At 43.0% G+C, this 19,067-nt stretch overlaps 1 protein-coding gene across 1 annotated transcript; it reads right to left on the reverse strand.

The window, feature by feature from the left end:
- Positions 1 to 8,586: 8,586 nt before the first annotated feature.
- On the reverse strand, positions 8,587 to 15,787 carry vcpip1 (valosin containing protein (p97)/p47 complex interacting protein 1). Its single transcript, XM_039003963.1, has 3 exons — positions 12,985 to 15,787; positions 11,904 to 11,990; positions 8,587 to 11,757 (listed from the first exon to the last, which is right to left on the reverse strand). Exons 1-3 carry the CDS (start codon positions 15,635 to 15,637, stop codon positions 10,934 to 10,936), a joined length of 3,564 nt encoding a protein of 1,187 aa, XP_038859891.1. The 5' UTR covers positions 15,638 to 15,787; the 3' UTR covers positions 8,587 to 10,933.
- Positions 15,788 to 19,067: the final 3,280 nt, after the last annotated feature.

Genomic DNA, 19,067 nt, shown 5'->3' on the forward strand with positions numbered 1-19,067 from the left:
CCGCTCTGCAATCGACAGCAAGGCCCTAAAAAAGGGTGGTGCACACAGCCCAGTGCGTCCCTGGGGGCAAGCTCCCAGCCATCCAAGACATTCATGCCAAACGGTGTCTGTTAGTGACCCAAAACATTTCCAACGTCTCCACCCACCTGAGCCATGGGCTGTTTTCCTTGCTCCCGTCCAGTAGGCGGTGCTAGAGCATCGGGTCTCGGACCAACAGGCTCCGAGACAGCTTCTTTCCACGGGCCATAAGACTGTTGAATAGTTACTACCCCTGCACTCCCACAGACTACCTGCTCTGTCTCTATGCTCAACGACAGGTCTCTACCACTCAGACACACACCTACACTCTTCTCATTCACGCATACACACTCATGCACCCACGTTCACCACAGACTCACACCACATACTCTGGCTCCAATACCCAAGCCAACAAGGTGAAACGTCTCTCGATGTGCCCTTGAGCAAGGCACTTAACCCTAATTTGCTCCAGGGGTGCCGTACTACTTTAGCTGACCCTGTAAAACAACCCATTTCACTGCACCTATCTGGTGTATGTGACAATATACAGTATATATTTTTAAGTGATTACTATTAAGGTTCGCTGATGCTATATTGTTTATTATTATTACCACTAGTCTTTATCCTGCTACCAGCCACTTTCTACCTGTTCTATTATTGATTATTATTATAATTGGTATTTATCCTGCTGCTAGTCACTTTTACCCCTGCTTACATGTGTATACCTACCTCAATCACTCCAGGACCCCTGCACATTGTAATAATGGTACTGGCACTGACCTGGATATAACTGCATGATCGTGCTTCTCTTTGTATTTTACGTGTGTTCTTCTTATCTAACGGTATATTATTAGCTACCTTTATTTCTGCATTGTTGGAAAGAGCTCACAAGTTAAACATTTCACTGTACTGTTTTACACCTGCTGTATCCTGTGCATGTGACAATAAAACGTTTACACTTGAAACTAGGTGGCTAGCTAGTAAGAAGCTAACGTCTACAAATTAGCCAACTAATCAGTCTGGCTAGCTAAAACTAGCTATACCTTGTTACGGTTAACGTTAAGTTACTTGGCTGAGCCAGTTAGCTCACATAACAATTTACTAAACATCCTATGTTTGTTATTCATGTGGTTGAGTTTATGACTGATGATCAAACACTATTCTATATTCTGTTTCCACCTCATGTCTTCATCTTGCTACTCACATCCCATCTCCTTTAGACTTATTTAAATTATCCGTGGTGGTACCGTCTCTTGGGGGACACTTGTTCAGAAATGTCTATCCCGCCGAATCTCGCGCCCACCCCGGTGCAGCGCACGCGGACTCTCTCCTCATTGGTCAGAATCGCAAAGTATCTGTCAAATCAGCGCTGTGAAATGTATCAAATTCATTTTCAGGCAGCTGGGTATTTCAAAAGCCGACGACAACACCTGTATCACTAACAATAGCTTTTGGTCTACAAGTAATTCATGAAAATCTTACAATTACATATGAACAGCCAAAAGCTGTATGCAGATGCAATGTTTTTTATATTTGAAAGTTGATGCAATTCTACCACCTGGTGGACTTTTGTAGTACAACGACAGATAACATTGCACGTATTATTGCGTGTCATAAATCCAATTGATAGACTGTCACATTCTTGGCTGTAAGCCACAATGCAGTGACCCCTCCCTGGGGAAATTAAGCTAGACCTGCTAAACTACAGACAAACATCGACGTGTAGCGTGGCACATACACATTCAATGCGTGCACAAAGCTCAGGGTTGATGGGATCAAGCATAGGCTACTGAACAACTTGAGTTTCTGTACTGATCAAAGTATAGTACCACATAACGTATTATAATATAAGTACAGCAGTCACAAAGAAACAAACTTTAAGATTATGAGATCAAACATAGGCTATTGATCAAGTGGGTCTACATAGATTCTTTTAAAGTAAAAATATAAAGTGAATTCAAAGGCAAGTAGTTAAGGCAGTATTAGTGACCACAATACAAAATTGTGAAGCAATTACTTTATTGTTGGGTTAAAAAGTCATCACACATGCAAACAGCAATGTTGTAGCTGTGGTATCTTCAATCTTTTATTAGCAAAGAAAAAAAGTTAACTAAACATTTTACTGAATAACTTGAGTTTCTGTACAGATCAAAGTATACTACAATATATACTATTATAATACAACTGGCTTACAATATATGTAATTAGTACAGCAGTCTCAAAAAAAACAACTTCAAGTTTGTCAAATCAGTGTTGTCTGAGTTAGGCAAGTTTAACATTTCCTTTTTATTCTTCCTTGGACTGAAAATATCAATATTTGTTTGAGTTTAGCTAGTACATGCTCTATTCTAACAGTCACTCTTTTTCTAAAAGTGCTGGGTTTGACATTTTGTTCACTCAAAGGAAAAGCCATGAAGCTTTAAAAAAATGTTACCTGCAATTGTTTTTTTTGGCCGGTACAAATAGAACTGCTTTTTGCCATAATAAGAAACCCTGTCCAGAAGTCAGGCCAAAACTCAGTAAGACTGAATGATTTAAGGCCATAAGCTGATAATGGCAGCATCCAAAGTTACCATGTCATTCTAGAACAACAAGGTGATCTGGAATACTCCAAAATCTTGGTTGGCAACAAAAGTGTAAAATCAATTCGTGAGACCTCTGCCTTTTGAGGCCGGGGCCTATCAACACTGCAACCCACTTTTTGGTTGAAATTCCAACAAACAAACCAGGAGTTAGGTTTTATAATGTCTGGAGAGGAATTTAATTCCACAAAAACTGATCTGAATGCAACATGTTACTACACAGTTTGCCTATAAGTTTACATTCAACTGCATTGGATGAACAACCAATTGGAAATATACTTCAAACACCACAGTGAGATGTAGTTTTGTGTTTATGAGATACCAAATGTACCTTCTCCATGACACCTCTTTCAATGACTTCTCAAGGGATACATCATATTCTGCACCAAAAGATCAAGACATCCCATGTCACACTCACCAACTAGGCATACATGTTGAAAGCACTTTAATATATCCCATTGGCCCAGTTCTTTTTTGAGTGATTCTAATTGTGGATGTTGTGTTGAAATTCTAGCAATAAAGCAACTAGAATAGCAATAAAGCAACTAGACATAACATTCTTAGTAATACCAGCTGATTGTTGGTGCCAAATAATTAAAATGAATCATTCTATTTCTATGCTTGGGTCATCCCAGGTTAATCCTAACTAATGTTCCCATTAGTTGTTCCCATGAGCAATAAAGGTAGCATATAGGGCTCAACACACCCCTGCACAACAACACGCCTTATTTCCATCTCTTGAATTCCAAGTGCAAACGTAAATGTATTATTTCAACTGAATAATAAAATGCTAGCATTGCATGTTCACAAACAACTAAAACTGCAGGCGGTTCATGGAAAAATAATTATCAGCTATTCTTGAATTGATGCATCTTTCCTTATCATCTATCAACATGAACTATGTACACACACACACATATATATATATATATATATATATATATACATATATATATATATATATATATATAGTCGTGGCCAAAAGTTTTGAGAATGATACAAATATACATTTTCACAAAGTCTGCTGCCTCAGTTTGTATGATGGTAATTTGCATATACTCCAGAATGTTATGATGAGTGATCAGACGAATTGCAATTAATTGCAAAGTCCCTCTTTGCCATGCAAATGAACTGAATCCCCAAAAAACATTTCCACTGCATTTCAGCCCTGCCACAAAAGGACCAGCTGACATCATGTCAGCGAGTCTCTCGTTAACACAGGTGTGAGTGTTGACGAGGACAAGCCTGGAAATCACTCTGTCATGCTGATTGAGTTCGAATAACAGATTGGAAGCTTCAAAAGGAGGGTGGTGCTTGGAATCATTGTTCTTCCTCTGTCAGCCATGGTTACCTGCAAGGAAACACGTGCCGTCATCATTGCTTTCCACAAAAAAGGCTTCACAGGCAAGGATATTGCTGCCAGTAAGATTGCACCTAAATCAACCATTTATCGGATCATCAAGAACTTCAAGGAGAGTGGTAACATTTTTGTGAAGAAGGCTTCAGGGCACCCAAGAAAGTCCAGCAAGCGCCAGGACCGTCTCCTAAAATTGATTCAGCTGCGGGATCGGGGCACCACCAGTACAGAGCTTGCTCAAGAATGGCAGCAGGCAGGTGTGAGTGCATCTGCACGCACAGTGAGGTGAAGACTTTTGGAGGATGGCCTGGTGTCAAGAAGGGCAGCAAAGAAGCCACTTCTCTCCAGGAAAAACACCAGAGACAGACTGATATTCTGCAAAAGGTACAGGGATTGGACTGCTGAGGACTGGGGTATCCGGAAAAAAGGCATCCGGAAAAAAGCTTGTCCGGAGAAGACAAGGTGAGCGCTACCATCAGTCCTGTGTCATGCCAACAGTAAAGCATCCTGAGACAATTCATGTGTGGGGTTGCTTCTCAGCCAAGGGAGTGGGCTCACTCACAATTTTGCCTAAGAACACAGCCATGAATAAAGAATGATACCAACACATCCTCCGAGAGCAACTTCTCCCAACCATCCAGGAACAGTTTGGTGACGAACAATGCCTTTTCCAGCATGATGGAGCACCTTGCCATAAGGCAAAAGTGATAACTAAGTGGCTCGTGGAACAAAACATCGATATTTTGGGTCCATGGCCAGGAAACTCCCCAGGCCTTAATCCCATTGAGAACTTGTGGTCATTCCTCAAGAGGCGGGTGGACAAACAAAACCCCACCAATTCTGACAAACTCCAAGCATTGATTATGCAAGAATGGGCTGCCATCACTCAGGATGTGGCCCAGAAGTTAATTGACAGCATGTCAGGGCGGATTGCAGAGGTCTTGAAAAAGAAGGGTCAACACTACAAATATTGACTCTTTGCATCAACTTCATGTAATTGTCAATAAAAGCCTTTGACACTTATGAAATGCTTGTAATTATACTTCAGTATTCCATAGCAACATCTGACAAAAATATCTAGACACTGAGGCAGCAAACTTTGTGAAAATTAATATTTGTGTCATTCTCAAAACTTTTGGCCACGACTGTGCAGTGCCTTCTGAAAGTATTCAGACCCCTTGACTTTTTTCACATTTTGTTACATTACAGCCTTATTCTAAAATGTATTAAATAAACTCAGCAAAAAAAGAAACGTCCTCTCACTGTCAACTGCGTTTATTTTCAGCAAACTTAACATGTGTAAATATTTGTATGAACATAACATTCAACAACTGAGACATAAACTGAACGAGTTCCACAGACATGTGACTAACAGAAATGGAATAATGTGTCCCTGAACAAAGGGGGGGTCAAAATCAAAAGTAACAGTCAGTATCTGGTGTGGCCACCAGCTGCATTAAGTACTGCAGTGCATCTCCTCCTCAAGGACTGCACCAGATTTGACAGTTCTTGCTGTGAGATGTTACCCCACTCTTCCACCAAGGCACCTGCAAGTTCCCGGACATTTCTGGGGGGAATGGCCCTAGCCCTAGCCCTCACCCTCCGATCCAACAGGTCCCAGACGTGCTCAATGGGATTGAGATCCGGGCTCTTCACTGGCCATGTCATAACACTGACAATCACGCACAGAACGAGCAGTATGGCTGGTGGCATTGTCATGCTGGAGGGTCATGTCAGGATGAGCCTGCAGGAAGGGTACCACATGAGGGAGAAGGATGTCTTCCCTGTAACGCATAGCGTTGAGATTGCCTGCAATGACAAAAAGCTCAGTCCGATAATGCTGTGACACACCGCCCCAGACCACCACCTCCAAATCGATCCCGCTCCAGAGTACAGGCCTCGGTGTAACGCTCATTCCTTCGACGATAAACGCGAATCCGACCATCACCCCTGGTGAGACAAAACCGCGACATGTCAGTGAAGATCACTTTTTGCCAGTCCTGTCTGGTCCAGCGACGGTGGGTTTGTGCGCATAGGTGACGTTGTTGCCGGTGATGTCTGGTGAGGACCTGCCTTACAACAGGCCTACAAGCCCTCATTCCAGCCTCTCTCAGCCTATTGCAGACAGTCTGAGCACTGATGGAGGGATTGTGCGTTCCTGGTCTAACTCAGGCAGTTGTTGTTGCCATCCTGTAACTGTCCCGCAGGTGTGATGTTCGGATGTACCGATCCTGTGCAGGTGTTGTTACACATGGTCTGCCACTGCGAGGACGATCAGCTGTCTGTCCTGTCTCTAGCGCTGTCTTCGGCGTCTCACAGTACAGACATTGCAATTTATTGCCCTGGCCACATCTGCAGTCCTGCCTCTGCAGCATGCCTAAGGCACGTTCATGCAGATGAGCAGGGACCCTGGTCATTTTTCTTTTGGTGTTTTTCAGAGTCAGTAGAAAGGCCTCTAGTGTCCTACATTTTCATAACTGTGACCTTAATTGCCTACAGCTGTTAGTGTCTTAACGACCGTTCCACAGGTTGTTTATGGGTCATTGAACAAGCATGGGAAAGTGTTTAAACCATTTACAATGAAATGGAAGATCTGTGAAGTTATTTGGATTTTTACAAATTATCTTTGAAAGAAAAGGTCCTGAAAAAGGGACACTTATTTTTTTGCTGAGGTTAAATCAATTTCCTCACAATACCCCATAATGACAAAGCGAAAACAGGTTTTGGAAATTTTTGCATTTAATTTTTTTTTTTTTAACTGAAGTACTCGAAAATTGAACTCAGGTGCATCCTGATCATCCTTGAGATGTTTCTACAACTTTTTTTATTTTTATCCCCCAATTTCGTGGTATCCAATTGGTAGTAGTTACAGTCTTGTCTCATCGCTGCAACTCCCGTACGGACTCGGGAGAGGCGAAGGTCGAGAGCCATGCGTCCTCCGAAACACAACCCAACCAAGCCGCACTGCTTCTTGACACAATGCCTATCCAACCCGGAAGCCAGCCGCACCAATGTGTCGGAGGAAACACCATACACCTGGTGACCTGGTCAGTGTGCACTGCGCCCGGCCCGCCACAGGAGCCGCTAGTGCGCGATGAGACAAGGATATCCCTGCCGGCCAAACCCTCCCTAACCCGTACGACGCTGGGCCAATTGTGCGCTGCCCCATGGGCCTCCCGGTCGCGGCCGGCTGCGACAGAGCCTGGGCTCGAACCCAGAATCTCTGGTGGCACAGCTAGCACTGCGATGTAGTGCCTTAGACCACTGTGCCACCCAGGAGACCCCTTGTTTCTACAACTTGATTGGAGTCCACCTGTGGTAAATTCAATTGATTGGACATGATTTGAAAAGGCACACACCTGTCTATATAAAGGTCCCACAGTTGACTGTGCATATCAGAGCAAAAACCAAGCCATGAGGTTGAAGGAATTGTCCATAGAGCTCCGAGGCAGAATTGTCGAGGAACAGATCTGGGGAAGGGTACCAAAAAATGTCTGCAGCATTTACAGTCCCCAAGAACACAGTGGCCTCCATCATTCTTAAATGGAAGAGGTTTGGAACCACTGAGACGCTTCCTAGACCTCGCCGCCCAGCCAAACTGAACAACCATAGAAGAACGGCCTTCGTCAGACAGGTGACCAAGAGCCCGATGGTCACCGACAGAGCTCTAGAGTTCCTCTGTGGAGATGGGAGAACCTTCCAGAAGGACAACCATCTCTGCAGCACTGCACCAACTAGGCCTTTATGGTAGTGGCCAGACGGAAGCCACTCTTCAGTAAAAGGCACGACAGCCCGCTTGGAGTTTGCCAAAAGGCACATCAAGACTTTCAGACCATGAGAAACAAGATTCTCTGGTCTGGTGAAACCAAGATTGAACTCTTTGACCTGAATGCAAAGCGCCACGGCTGGAGGAAACCTGGCACCATCCCTACGGTGAAGCATGGTGGTGGAAGCATCATGCTGTGTGGATGTTTTTCAGTGGCAGGGACTAGGAGAGTAGTCAGGATCGAGGCAAAGATGAACGGAGCAAAGTACAGAGAGATCCTTGATGAAAACCTGCTCCAGAGCGCTCAGGACCTCAGACTGGGGCGAAGGTTCACCTTCCAACAAGACAATAACCCTAAAAACACAGCGAAGACAATACAGGAGAGGCTTTAGGACAAGTCTCTGAAAGTCCTTGAGTGGCCCAGCCAGAGCCCGGACTTGAACCCGATCGAACATCTCTGGAGAGACCTGGAAATAGTTGTGCAGCAACGCTCCCCATCCAACCTGATAGAGCTTGAGAGGATCTGCAGAGAAGAATGGGAGAAACTCCCCAAATACAGGTGTGGCAGGCTTGTAACGTTATACTTAAGACTCGAGGCTGTAATCGCTGCCAAAGGTGATTCAACAAAGTATTGAGTAAAAGGTCTGAATACTTATGTAAATGTGATATTTCCGTTTTTTTTATCTTCATAAATTTCTAAAAGCCAGTTTTTGCTTTGTCATTATAGGTATTGTGTGTAGATTGAGGAGAGAAAAAAACGAATCAATTTTAGAATAAGGCTGTAACCTAACAAAATGTGGAAAAAGTCAAGGGGTCTGAATACTTTCCGAAGGCACTGTATATGGTAAAGAAATTCACAAATCAAGTCTTACTTTAGATATGTATTTCGAAAAAAAATCCTGCACTGCATTCAATCATTCACTAAAGTCCAAAAAGTGATTGAGGAAATTGCATATGAGTAGTGGAATATACAGTACTCCCAGGTGTGTGTACTATGTTGTGCTGGGCCTTCCAATAGAATACAGTTCCACATCAAGTAGTTCAGCACTCGTACAGCACACTTAACTTGGGCCACTCATTTGGGTTTCATGAGAAATATGAAAAGTAGCATAAATAACTTCAAACCAGTAAGTAGCATGAACCTTGAACCCAAAAGAATCAACAGGCATTATCCCCAATCACTACAAACCAGCAAAATAAATTCACCAATTTCCACCAATAAACTGAGTTATTTTCAGAACAGTGCTTCACTTGAAATGGCATTAATCTAAATTACATTTTAAACAATCTTTAAATTCTTATACAATTTTTCAAAAACAAATCCAAACTAAAAAAGCTTTTTCACAAGGTTTTTCAACAACAAATGTTGATTTTTGTTACTTATCATAAGGGCACGTAACTCCTTCCTTCAAGAATTAAGACAGCAAACCTTCATATGGGGAGCAACGTTCAAGAAAATAAACTTAGTTTGGAATATTTCACTGTTGTTTTAAAGCAATGTGTTGGTAAAGCAAATATGTTGGTAAAGCAATAAACGTGATGGTAGGTAATCATGTTTGAGGGCTAGTGCCTTTACAGTGTGCACTTTGCTGAAGCGGATGTTCGCGGTCATTACAATGCTGGTGTGGGATGGGATCTTAAACCAAGCTCTTCTACTCCCTCTTGTCTTAATGGCCCAGTGCAGTCCAACATTTTCCTCTGCTTTATATACAATCCCACACTATGAGGTTGGAATAATCCTGTGAAAATGATAATGCCCCTTTAGTGTATGAGCTGTTTAAAAAGACCACCTAAAATTTCAGCGTGATTTGGTGGGATGGTGTCTAGGCCTGCCTGGTGAAATCACCAGGTGGTAAATTAGTTAATAGACCAATAAGAGTTTCATATCACTCTGCCAATAACAGATAGTTTTCCATTTTCCCCTTCCCCACTCCAACAGTCCTTGCAAAAATATTGCTTGAGAAATTGCTCTTTCCTAAGAAGCGTTTTTGTTTTTTGTTGACCTTTTGAATTGAAAACAATCACAGTAGCTAGGTTACCATCCAATTGGCACAGATTTTCATGAAAATCTGCTAAAAATCTGCATAAAGAAAATCTGCATATTTTCCCACCAGTGGTGTTTCCACCAAACTGACTTGTTGCGGATAAAGGTCAGTGAGTGATGATGTAGTGCTGACAACATGTACTTTGTTGCTTATGTTTTCATGTACCGAATAAAAATCGGTCAATGTGTTTCCATTGCATTTTCAACTCTACAGATTGTGACAAAACTGTTGATTTAAATAGCAAATGTGCCTACTCTGGTCTTGGTATGTGCGCTCTAGCCAACAGCTCGCAGATACAGTGCAGGTAGGCTCTGCGTGTAGGTTAGTCTACATGATGTGCTTATTATGAATAAGCGAGAGAATCTTTTTATTTGTCAAACGGCAGTCAAGCATCGATCATCATGTCACCAGAATAAGACCCTCTACATTTATTGGAAAGGAGGATCAAGCTCATACTGTGCACTTTCACCAGCCTGTGAAGTTTATCATAACTTATTTCATCCATAGCCTGATAAACTGCATAATTTCCCAAGTTGTAGCAGGAGGAGTTGAGGACCACACACCATGTTATCGCATGACTCCAAATGTACTTTGATATGATGGTTATTATATCAATATTTACGAATAAAGGCGTTTCCACCGCCATTTCTCTCAGAATTAATTTTACCGACACAAAAAGATCCCACCATGTCAAAAGAACAAATTATCTGTAGCATTTACAAAATTGTACCGGAACTTCCTATTTCCACCACAACTATTGTGATTATTATTTTATTTTTTATACAGTATGACTTTCCTCACATAAAAACTGTGAATGGAAACATGGCTAGTAAGGTACTTAATTGTTAACTAGAAATGATTTGATATTCAGATAAAAACAGCTGCATTGGACCTTTAAGACTTGGAGGACATGTACATGGATGTATTTCACACACAGGAAGCAGCGTTGCTCCTTGGGTCTCGGTGCATGTTTCTGTATAATAGCATTAGACTGTCACCAAAGGCAGAAACAGTCAACCTCTTTGTCAATCATGCAGTAAAGACAACAAAACACAATGAATACCAAAGCTTGGATACAACCTGAAGCATTCCCACACTAATGCCAACCAGATAGACGGGTGAATGATCATGACTGAGAAAAGTATAGGACCAGGCCCTTTTCCCATCAGGAATGATCCATTGGCTCCAGGGCATTGGTATGCTCTGCATCCTGGCTATCCATTTCCTCCAGCTCCTCTGACCCTGCATCCTTTCCATCAGGCTTGTTCCCTGCCTCCACTGATGTGCCATGAGCACCAGCAGTAGATACGTCCATAGAAGAGGCCTCCTTGATGCCTGCCCCTGGGGCAGATTGGGAAGCACTCATCTTAGCCCCACTTGTCCTCTCTGCAGGGCCCCCAATGCCTTCCCCTGCATTGCTCTGCTCCCTCAGGTGCCTGTCCATGGAGGCCTGGATGGATGAGACCATCTCCTGTAGTTTTTTCCTCTGTTCTTCGATCATACCAGGGTCCAGGTGTCGGCTGTCTTTCATGGTGACAAAACCGGGAGCCATGCGCACCAACTCCTTGGTCGCGTCCTCTGAGATGTCAGACAGGTCAGGTCCCTTGGAGGCGCTGGCGCTCAGGTCCACCCCGCTGCTGTGCTGCCTGGTGATGGGCTTGTGTTCAGGGGGAGAGCCGCCTGGGGCGCTGCCAAGGGAGTGGCCCTTACCCTGGAAGGCGTTGACACTTTGGAGCTGCTCCTTCTTGCGCACCACACCTCCACTCCCGAGCCTCAGCAGGCTGTGAGAGGGGCTTCCTTCGCGACTCCTGGAGGCAGATTCAGAGCGGAGCTGCACCAGGGCCTCCTTGACGAGGTCCTCCACGTCAGGGCCCACGGGAAAGTGTCCTGCTGCATCCACACACAGCTCCAGACGCTCCTCTGCTGCGTTGTAAACAAACGTCTTTCCAGTCAGGTGTGGGAGGGTGCAGTGCTTGCCATCCATCAGGCCTGCAGATGAGACAAGAGACATTATAGATGGTCATAAACACAGATCAGTACATATTAGATGCAAAGTTTAATATACCGTAGCTGTCATTTAAGTTACACAAATTGGTAAGAGGATAAAGCCTATAACAGAAAACATGACTACATACCCATATCTTTCTTCACAATGTTGTAGAAAACTCCACCTTGGTGGAATAGGTGAGGCAGTTTTTTGGCATATGACCAGACATCTTCTCCTGAATATGAATAAAACATACTAAAATTAGCATGTGAAACATGAAAATAAATTAATACACTTAAATTCCTCAGAGAAATGTGTGCTTTTGATCAAAATTCAAATTCTGTAGTAAAAATAGTAGGGCTGTGAATTGCCGATACGATATGTATTACGATTCTTATGTATTGAGATTCGACAAGAGACAGACATGAGAAAACGAGTTTTGGTAATGGAAATAAAAGGCTGAAAACAAATTGTCTCCCTATTTAAAAAGAAGATGGAGAACAAGCTATGAAGGAAATACTGGAGTTTAGGTGCAGGTACAGCCAACTAGCGCAAATAAACTAGCGATTTCTCCCCTTGATCACAAAAACATTGGTAGGGCGGAGTGGATATCAAATCTACCATCTTCTCTCTGCCTGAGGCTAAATGCGTTTCAATGAATACCGAATGCCATGTTGGTGATGTAGGCTACACAGAAAGCACTTGGAGTAGATTAGAATTATCATTTCAACTGGAAAAGATTGAGCCTTGATCCATCCATGACAAGCCCACCCAGTCACTCAATACCTGTATTAGGCTACTTTGTCATTCATCCTGCTTCTTGTAACCAATCCAAGAACAGCATGCCCTTATGCTGTGTAAAGCTACTGTCTGCGACACCTATATACTATCCTCTCACTCTCACACCTATCACATTCAGTTGCTGGCCTTATATTTACTGGGATGATCTATCTATTTACTGGGATGATCTAAGGCATGACGCTTCTAAGACTAGATAACTAATTGCCTGGAACTATTGGCCTAGTCTAAAAAGGTGAATCAACAAACAAGTTGTCCATCTACCGGAAGTCATTTTTGACTTTTTGTAATGACATCACAGCAGTGTTCTGCTTAACTCCTCTGTCACTTACGTGTTGCGAGATCGTGTCTTTCTTTTGTAGCAGTAAATAATGACAGCCTAACTATTGACTTGAATACTAAAACCTTTCCGCACCCTTCCCTTTTCTTACCCATTAAGGTTGCTAGGAGACAGAGGGAGGACATCTCAAGGTCAATGTTGTCCTGCAGCTCTCTGCTAGTATTCATTCTGCTGGAAGTCACTGGATCATCACTCTTCACAGAGAGAAGGGAATGCAGGGTTGAATAGGAACTGGAAGCACTTTGGGCGGATGCCTTGCGGTTCTCTGGACCTCTCAGGATCTCCACAGTCACCCTGTCCCCGTGTTGGAGAGCCACAGGTTCATTCTCTGCTCCATCCTTGGGAGGGAAAAGTTCTTTGGGTGGGAATCCATGTCGGATACATTGCTGGGCTGGAGGCATGGTGAACTCATTAGCAATGCTCCTCTGGAGCTCAGCGAAGGTGGTCTGAGCCTGTAGAGTGAGCATGGCCTGCCGCCCATCGCTAGTGGTGACACGGATCTTCTTCTCCTTGCTGGAAGTGGGGGAGAAAGAGGATTTGGTGGGTGTGGCTGGGGCGGAGGAGGAATGTTCCTGAGCAGCACTTGGGGAGGGTGGCCTGCCCCGTCCCTTCTGCTCCTGCTTCAGTCGATCCGTCCTCCTCTTCTGGGTCACTAGGGCCTGCTCGCTGATGCTCTGCTGAAGGCTCCGCTCTGCCTTACTCAGTGTAAGCTCCTCTTTGTGAATGGTCTTTGATTTCTGCCCAGTTAGTATGATCTTAGTCGGTGGCTGTGTGACAACAGCCTGCTGGGTTTCCACCACGTCTGTGAGCCTCTGAGCATGAGCCCCGTCAATGGAGACTGGGTTATACTCGTCTGGGTTCTTCTTGGCAGTGTGATGTAAAATGGTGTTCACCACTTTCTGCACTAGGAGCTCACTGCCAAACTCCCCAGGGAAATGCTTGGTGACCAGTTTCATGGCGACATCATACACATTGCTGTTCAGGTCCACATTAACCTCATACTGGAACCAGTACACAGTCTCCCGCACGACCCGCCCACCCCACTCCAGAGTGATGGGGAATGCCTCTGGCAGATTGTCGTATTCCTTTCCCTCCCAGTAGTGCTTAAAGCCACAGCCACATTTGCCCCCCTGGGAACGGGTGTTGGTTCTGTCTCCATCCAGATACACCACAGAGCCGTTGCCATGGATGTGGCGCACGGAGGTGCCGTGGCACCAGTTGCATGTGTTCAAAGAGCTCAGCTTGTAGTCAGGAATGAGGATGTCCCTCTCAGGGTCGTAACAGCAGACAACCTTGTTCAGCGGGAAGCTGTAGTTCTTGTCAGGTCTGAGCTTTCCGTGGGTGGATTTAGCCAGGTTGTAGAGCTTACCACCTGGAGCCAGCCACTCTGGTAGAACATGAAGCTCAGAGAGTGCATTGCAGATCAGACAGCGATGTAGCCGGTTTTCCATGACTGATTTCCTGGCAGCCTCCGTCACCTCTTCGGGTTGGACGCCGATCACACCAGTCCGTCTGTAAACGTACTGATGCACGTCTGCCACAAGGGAGGGGTGGATGCCATGCTTCTCCATGAAGATTTCCTCCATGGCATTGACCAGTCTCATCAGATACTTGTCTTGTAAGCTCCTGTCTCCCCCGATGACACAGCTCCCATCTTGTTCCAGCTTTATATACTTCTTGATGAGCTCCTGTGGCACTCCCCATGCCTTGGGGAGAAGCCTCGGTGGCAGCTTGGGGAGAAGGGTGTTCTTTATCCCGACGAGAGGGATGTAGTGGTTACGCCCTGAGCTACTCCAGGCGATACATATAGGCTTGTTAAACTTCCCGTCTTTTCCTTTGCACTGCTCTTCCGGCACAAGCCCAGGGAGAAAACTTGCAGAGTAATCCCCAGAGCTCCTCATTCCACTCAGTGAATCTAACAGGATTATGGGGCGGTGCAACACATTGGCCAAGCCGAATATGTGAATGTTCCGAAGTCCCAGTGGCACACCCTCCGGTGGGATAAACAGGGGGTCACATTCGTTGATGATGTCCTCCCATTCGGCTGCATCAATAAAATCCTGAAAGAGTGCCTTGTAGCGATCCAAGTTTTGTTTGAAATGTTGTTTCAAATTCTCTCTCAACGCATGCCAGAACAGTTCTCTGCCTACCAGGGCCCTGGACACAGCATGAACAAGACAATGTCCATCTCCATCCACATGAACAGGAATGAGGCATTCTTTGTTGCTGTTTGCTTTCTTCATCTCCTCCAAAGTGTCGTGAAGGTATATCAGGCTCCCGGATCTGTCCTTGCCATAGCCAACCGTAGATACATGCTCCTGTTCAATTAGAAACGCCCTGTCGCCTAGAAGTGAACAGTCGAACATTTCTCCTTGATTCATTTCCCGCAGCAGTTTCGCTTTTCCCGTCTGCTTATCCATTCCATACCTTGTGAGAATAGGAGAAAGGAGCTTGCAATGGTAGTTGGAAAGCCCCATCACTTTCACCAGCTCTGTTCCCTTTTTCGGTGCCCCAGTGACACCGAGTAGGGCATTTCTTAACAAATTGTGAAGGACAACGTCTGGATCAGTTACTTCTTCCACATTTAAAAGATTATTCTGTTCGTGGCGTTGGCCACACTCTGTGCATTCAATGCTAATCGAACCGTAAGCAGGGAAGAATAGCCTCGCCTGGCATTTCGGATCTGGGCAGGTACCGGACAAAATACGCTTGTCCTTTTTCTTGGAGCCCTGTAGCAACGACATTCTGGCGAATAAAACTATACTATGTATTGATCCTACAAAACCATAATGGTTTAACCACCAAATAACTGCCTTGCAATCCCGCTTTGACTCAAGTACTAAGCTAGTATTTGCCAGAATAACAACCGATAACAACACGGAAGCGATTGATTTTTCTTCTTCATGAACGAACGACCAGCGTCTCGTCAGCAACACTAAAAAAGGGTACTTCCGGGTCATAGAATTTCAGCAATTTTCAAAATAAAGGTTCCCCACATAATAGTAGAAAATGTTAATATATTCATGATAATGAAAAATAATTGTCGAAACATTAACAATGATTCAATGTTCATAATTAAATGACATTTGCATTAGAAAACTATTCTAGGCCGAAGTAAAAGTGGGGTTGGGATTACCCAGTAGGGTCTGTTGATGGTGTTATTTCATGGGGACTGAGGTCTGAGCAACACTTTTTACTCCACCCACTCCAGTATACTCACTAGAGTGCGTAGAACACAAAACAGCCAATCGCCTCTTCAAGCCTCTTCCTTCAAGTAAACGGATGAGACCCAGTACAGCAAGGCTTGGTCACATTTTATTTGATTTTATCAGCACCTTCTCTGAGGCTATGAGGTCGATGAACTCATGTTGAGTCTAAATCATACTTCTACACTTTTGTACTGTCACTTTAACTCTGCTGACGGACGGATTCAGGACTATATCTAAATGATGAAACTATACATGAACTAATTTAGCTTTCTCTTTGTTTGCTTCCAATGTGAAATAAACGCCATTCCATACCAGACTTGCACTCTTGGCTTTCCCTATAATGTGTGTGCCAAATTCCAACTATTACCAGGTGATTAGGTAAGAAAAGAATTACTTAAAAGAAACAATGTAAACAATGTGACCAGTAGATGGGGTGTTAACTGACTGGCATACCTGTAAATTACCAACATTATAATGTAATTACAAAACTTTCATAACTAAGGCTGTTCTGAATAGATTGTCACTTTTCATTCATCTAGCAAACTCATAACTCACATCGCTTTCTCTCACCTATTATACGATGATTATTATATCTGGCTCTGAGGAGTATTTCAAGCATTTTGACTAGACAAATACCATTTATTTTATTGAGGCTGTATCCTAGTAAGATCATGCCGCTATAGGTATCACCCCAATTATGCCTATAGCCTATCAACGGTTATCACAGAGTTTAACAACCAACCCTGGTCGCAATTCATCAAAATGTTTGCATCTTGGACTTGTGAGTTCGGGTTTCTGTGATTGTGTGACATATAATTGCCTCATAAAATAGCTCTGTGCTCACTAGGAAAAGGTAGATTCTAGTGAATAGACTGGACCCTGGTTTTCTGGACACACAATCAATCGTTTTGCCTGTACAGTGTTATATTCGTACCGGTGTCCAGTGGCTCCATTTTAAGCTGTTTGACCACAGTAAAAGTCCAGCAACACTTCCTGACCTTGTTCAAACTCACCTGATTTGTATTCTAAGGACTGTAGTGAGTAGACTGGATCCTGGTTTTATAGACACACAATTGATCGTTTTGCCTGTACAGTGTTATATTTGTACCCTATAGTTTTCCTGTACAGTGCAATTTATTTTTGCAATACAACAAAAAATACAGTAACTTTTCTTAAACATTACATTTCAAAATTGCATCCTTGAACAATAACACCAGTTAATTAACAAGAATCATACAATCAAAATAATGAGTTATTTTCTTAGCTTGTCATTGTATATATATGTTTTACCAGTAGGCTAATATGTTCTTTACATTAATTTACTTAATCTCCAACCATTCTCAATGTGCCCCACCTTATAATATTATTTATCTTATACAAAGTGGTAATACTCTTGAACTTTTCCCACCATGTAGTCAAAAAATGTCGCATCATTTTAACATTATGCACATTGAAAAGCTGCAAAAATTATTGATTTTGTATCATACACATAGCGTTTTAAGGCAGACTTTTAATTTGAAGGTAAAATCTGAAAACCGGAAGTCTCAATGCTGACTCTGTTGAGCGTCTGTGGCGAAACGTAGTTTGCCATGGGTTGTGGTACATATAGTTTTCTAAACTGTGCTAGTTGCGTTTATCTTTTGATATTAGTCCAAACCAGGACACATATAATAATTTTACGAATACTAAGCAAGATTAATTATCTTATTGTGTCAAGTAACTATGCCTATTACAGTCAGATTTGTATAAATTAGTTGTTTATTTGGCTTAAATTTGACTACAAGTACCACGATGCGTTTTGCTCTTTCACAAATCAACCTAATTTATTTAATTATTAATTTACCTGAATATGTTTTACATTTATACACTTCTATAACAGAGTATGTGCAATACATGTGTGTGCTAACGAATCTCTAACGTTGCTGTGTCAAAATATTAACGGTACATGCATGAGGAGACAGCAACATATAAGAAGTCATTATATGTTGACAACATTAGCTAGTATTAGCCACTAGCTAGCTACATTGTAAGTCTTCCCAAATTCGAGAAACATTTTGTTGTAATCAATGTCAATATATATTTTATTTGGCTTTACTGCTATTAGCCCATACAAACGCATTGAATAGTAGGTTCACCACATGTAACAACAGCTAGTCCCCTCCAGAAATATCTAATGTAAGTTATTCTTTCCATAATAGTTTGTAGGCCAAACCGTTTGGACGCTACAGACGATTTTGTGAGAAGACCGATTTTCGGGATGTCTCATGGCCTGACAAAAACCGCTTTACCGTTGTCACCTTTCACCGCAGATGCGACATAGGTGGATGAGAACAGATTTCTAGTTTAAATTGACGGATTTTGATGGGGATTTTGTATTATGCTAATTCGATTTTCGCAGGGTCGCGGACATCGAGTTGCATGTACACTAGATAGCGGTAAATTGCCGAGTGCGGCTTAGGCCGCCCATTGTGACTTGCTTGCGGGCGTGCTGGCAGCCTTCTCGATTGTGAGTCAAGAATTCAGCATAGCAAGTTTGTATGAAGGTCTTGTTATTAAATGGGTACATAGTTCAATAGTAATATCCTCTAAAACGCTCTGGTAACAAACAAACTTTGCTGCCCTGTTTCCAATTGTCCACATGGCTGGGATAACCTATTCAAGTAAGTAAATATATTTCGAAAATGTTAAAAAATATATATATGTATTATTAGCTAACTAGCTACAGTGTACACTGTAAAAAACAAACTCCAAATGCATTTGTAGGTAGGTAGCTAACGCCATGGAGAAGGGTGAAAGTATAGCAGCCCCAACTGTCAAAGTGAGAGAATAGGCTATTCTGGATAGGGCAGGTACTTTTGTGTAGTTCCTGTCCCTAGAAGTGAGGATGGAGATAATAGTAACAATATTCAGTGCGGTGTAATTTGACTTTAATAAAGTCTGTTTCTTGTGAGTTTTTCTGTCCTCA

Source organism: Salvelinus namaycush, chromosome 11 (genome assembly GCF_016432855.1).
Source record: "Salvelinus namaycush isolate Seneca chromosome 11, SaNama_1.0, whole genome shotgun sequence".
NCBI lineage: Eukaryota > Metazoa > Chordata > Actinopteri > Salmoniformes > Salmonidae > Salvelinus > Salvelinus namaycush.

Bases quoted from the DNA above. Each gene is read 5' to 3' on its own strand.
- vcpip1 (XM_039003963.1), bottom strand. From the start codon at position 15,637: ATGTCGTTGCTACAGGGCTCCAAGAAAAAGGACAAGCGTATTTTGTCC. The intron at 11,991-12,984 runs GTAAGAAAAGGG...ATTCATATTCAG, and splicing joins TCTCCTAGCAACCTTAATGG to GAGAAGATGTCTGGTCATAT. The intron at 11,758-11,903 runs GTATGTAGTCAT...TCTCATCTGCAG, and splicing joins CATTGTGAAGAAAGATATGG to GCCTGATGGATGGCAAGCAC.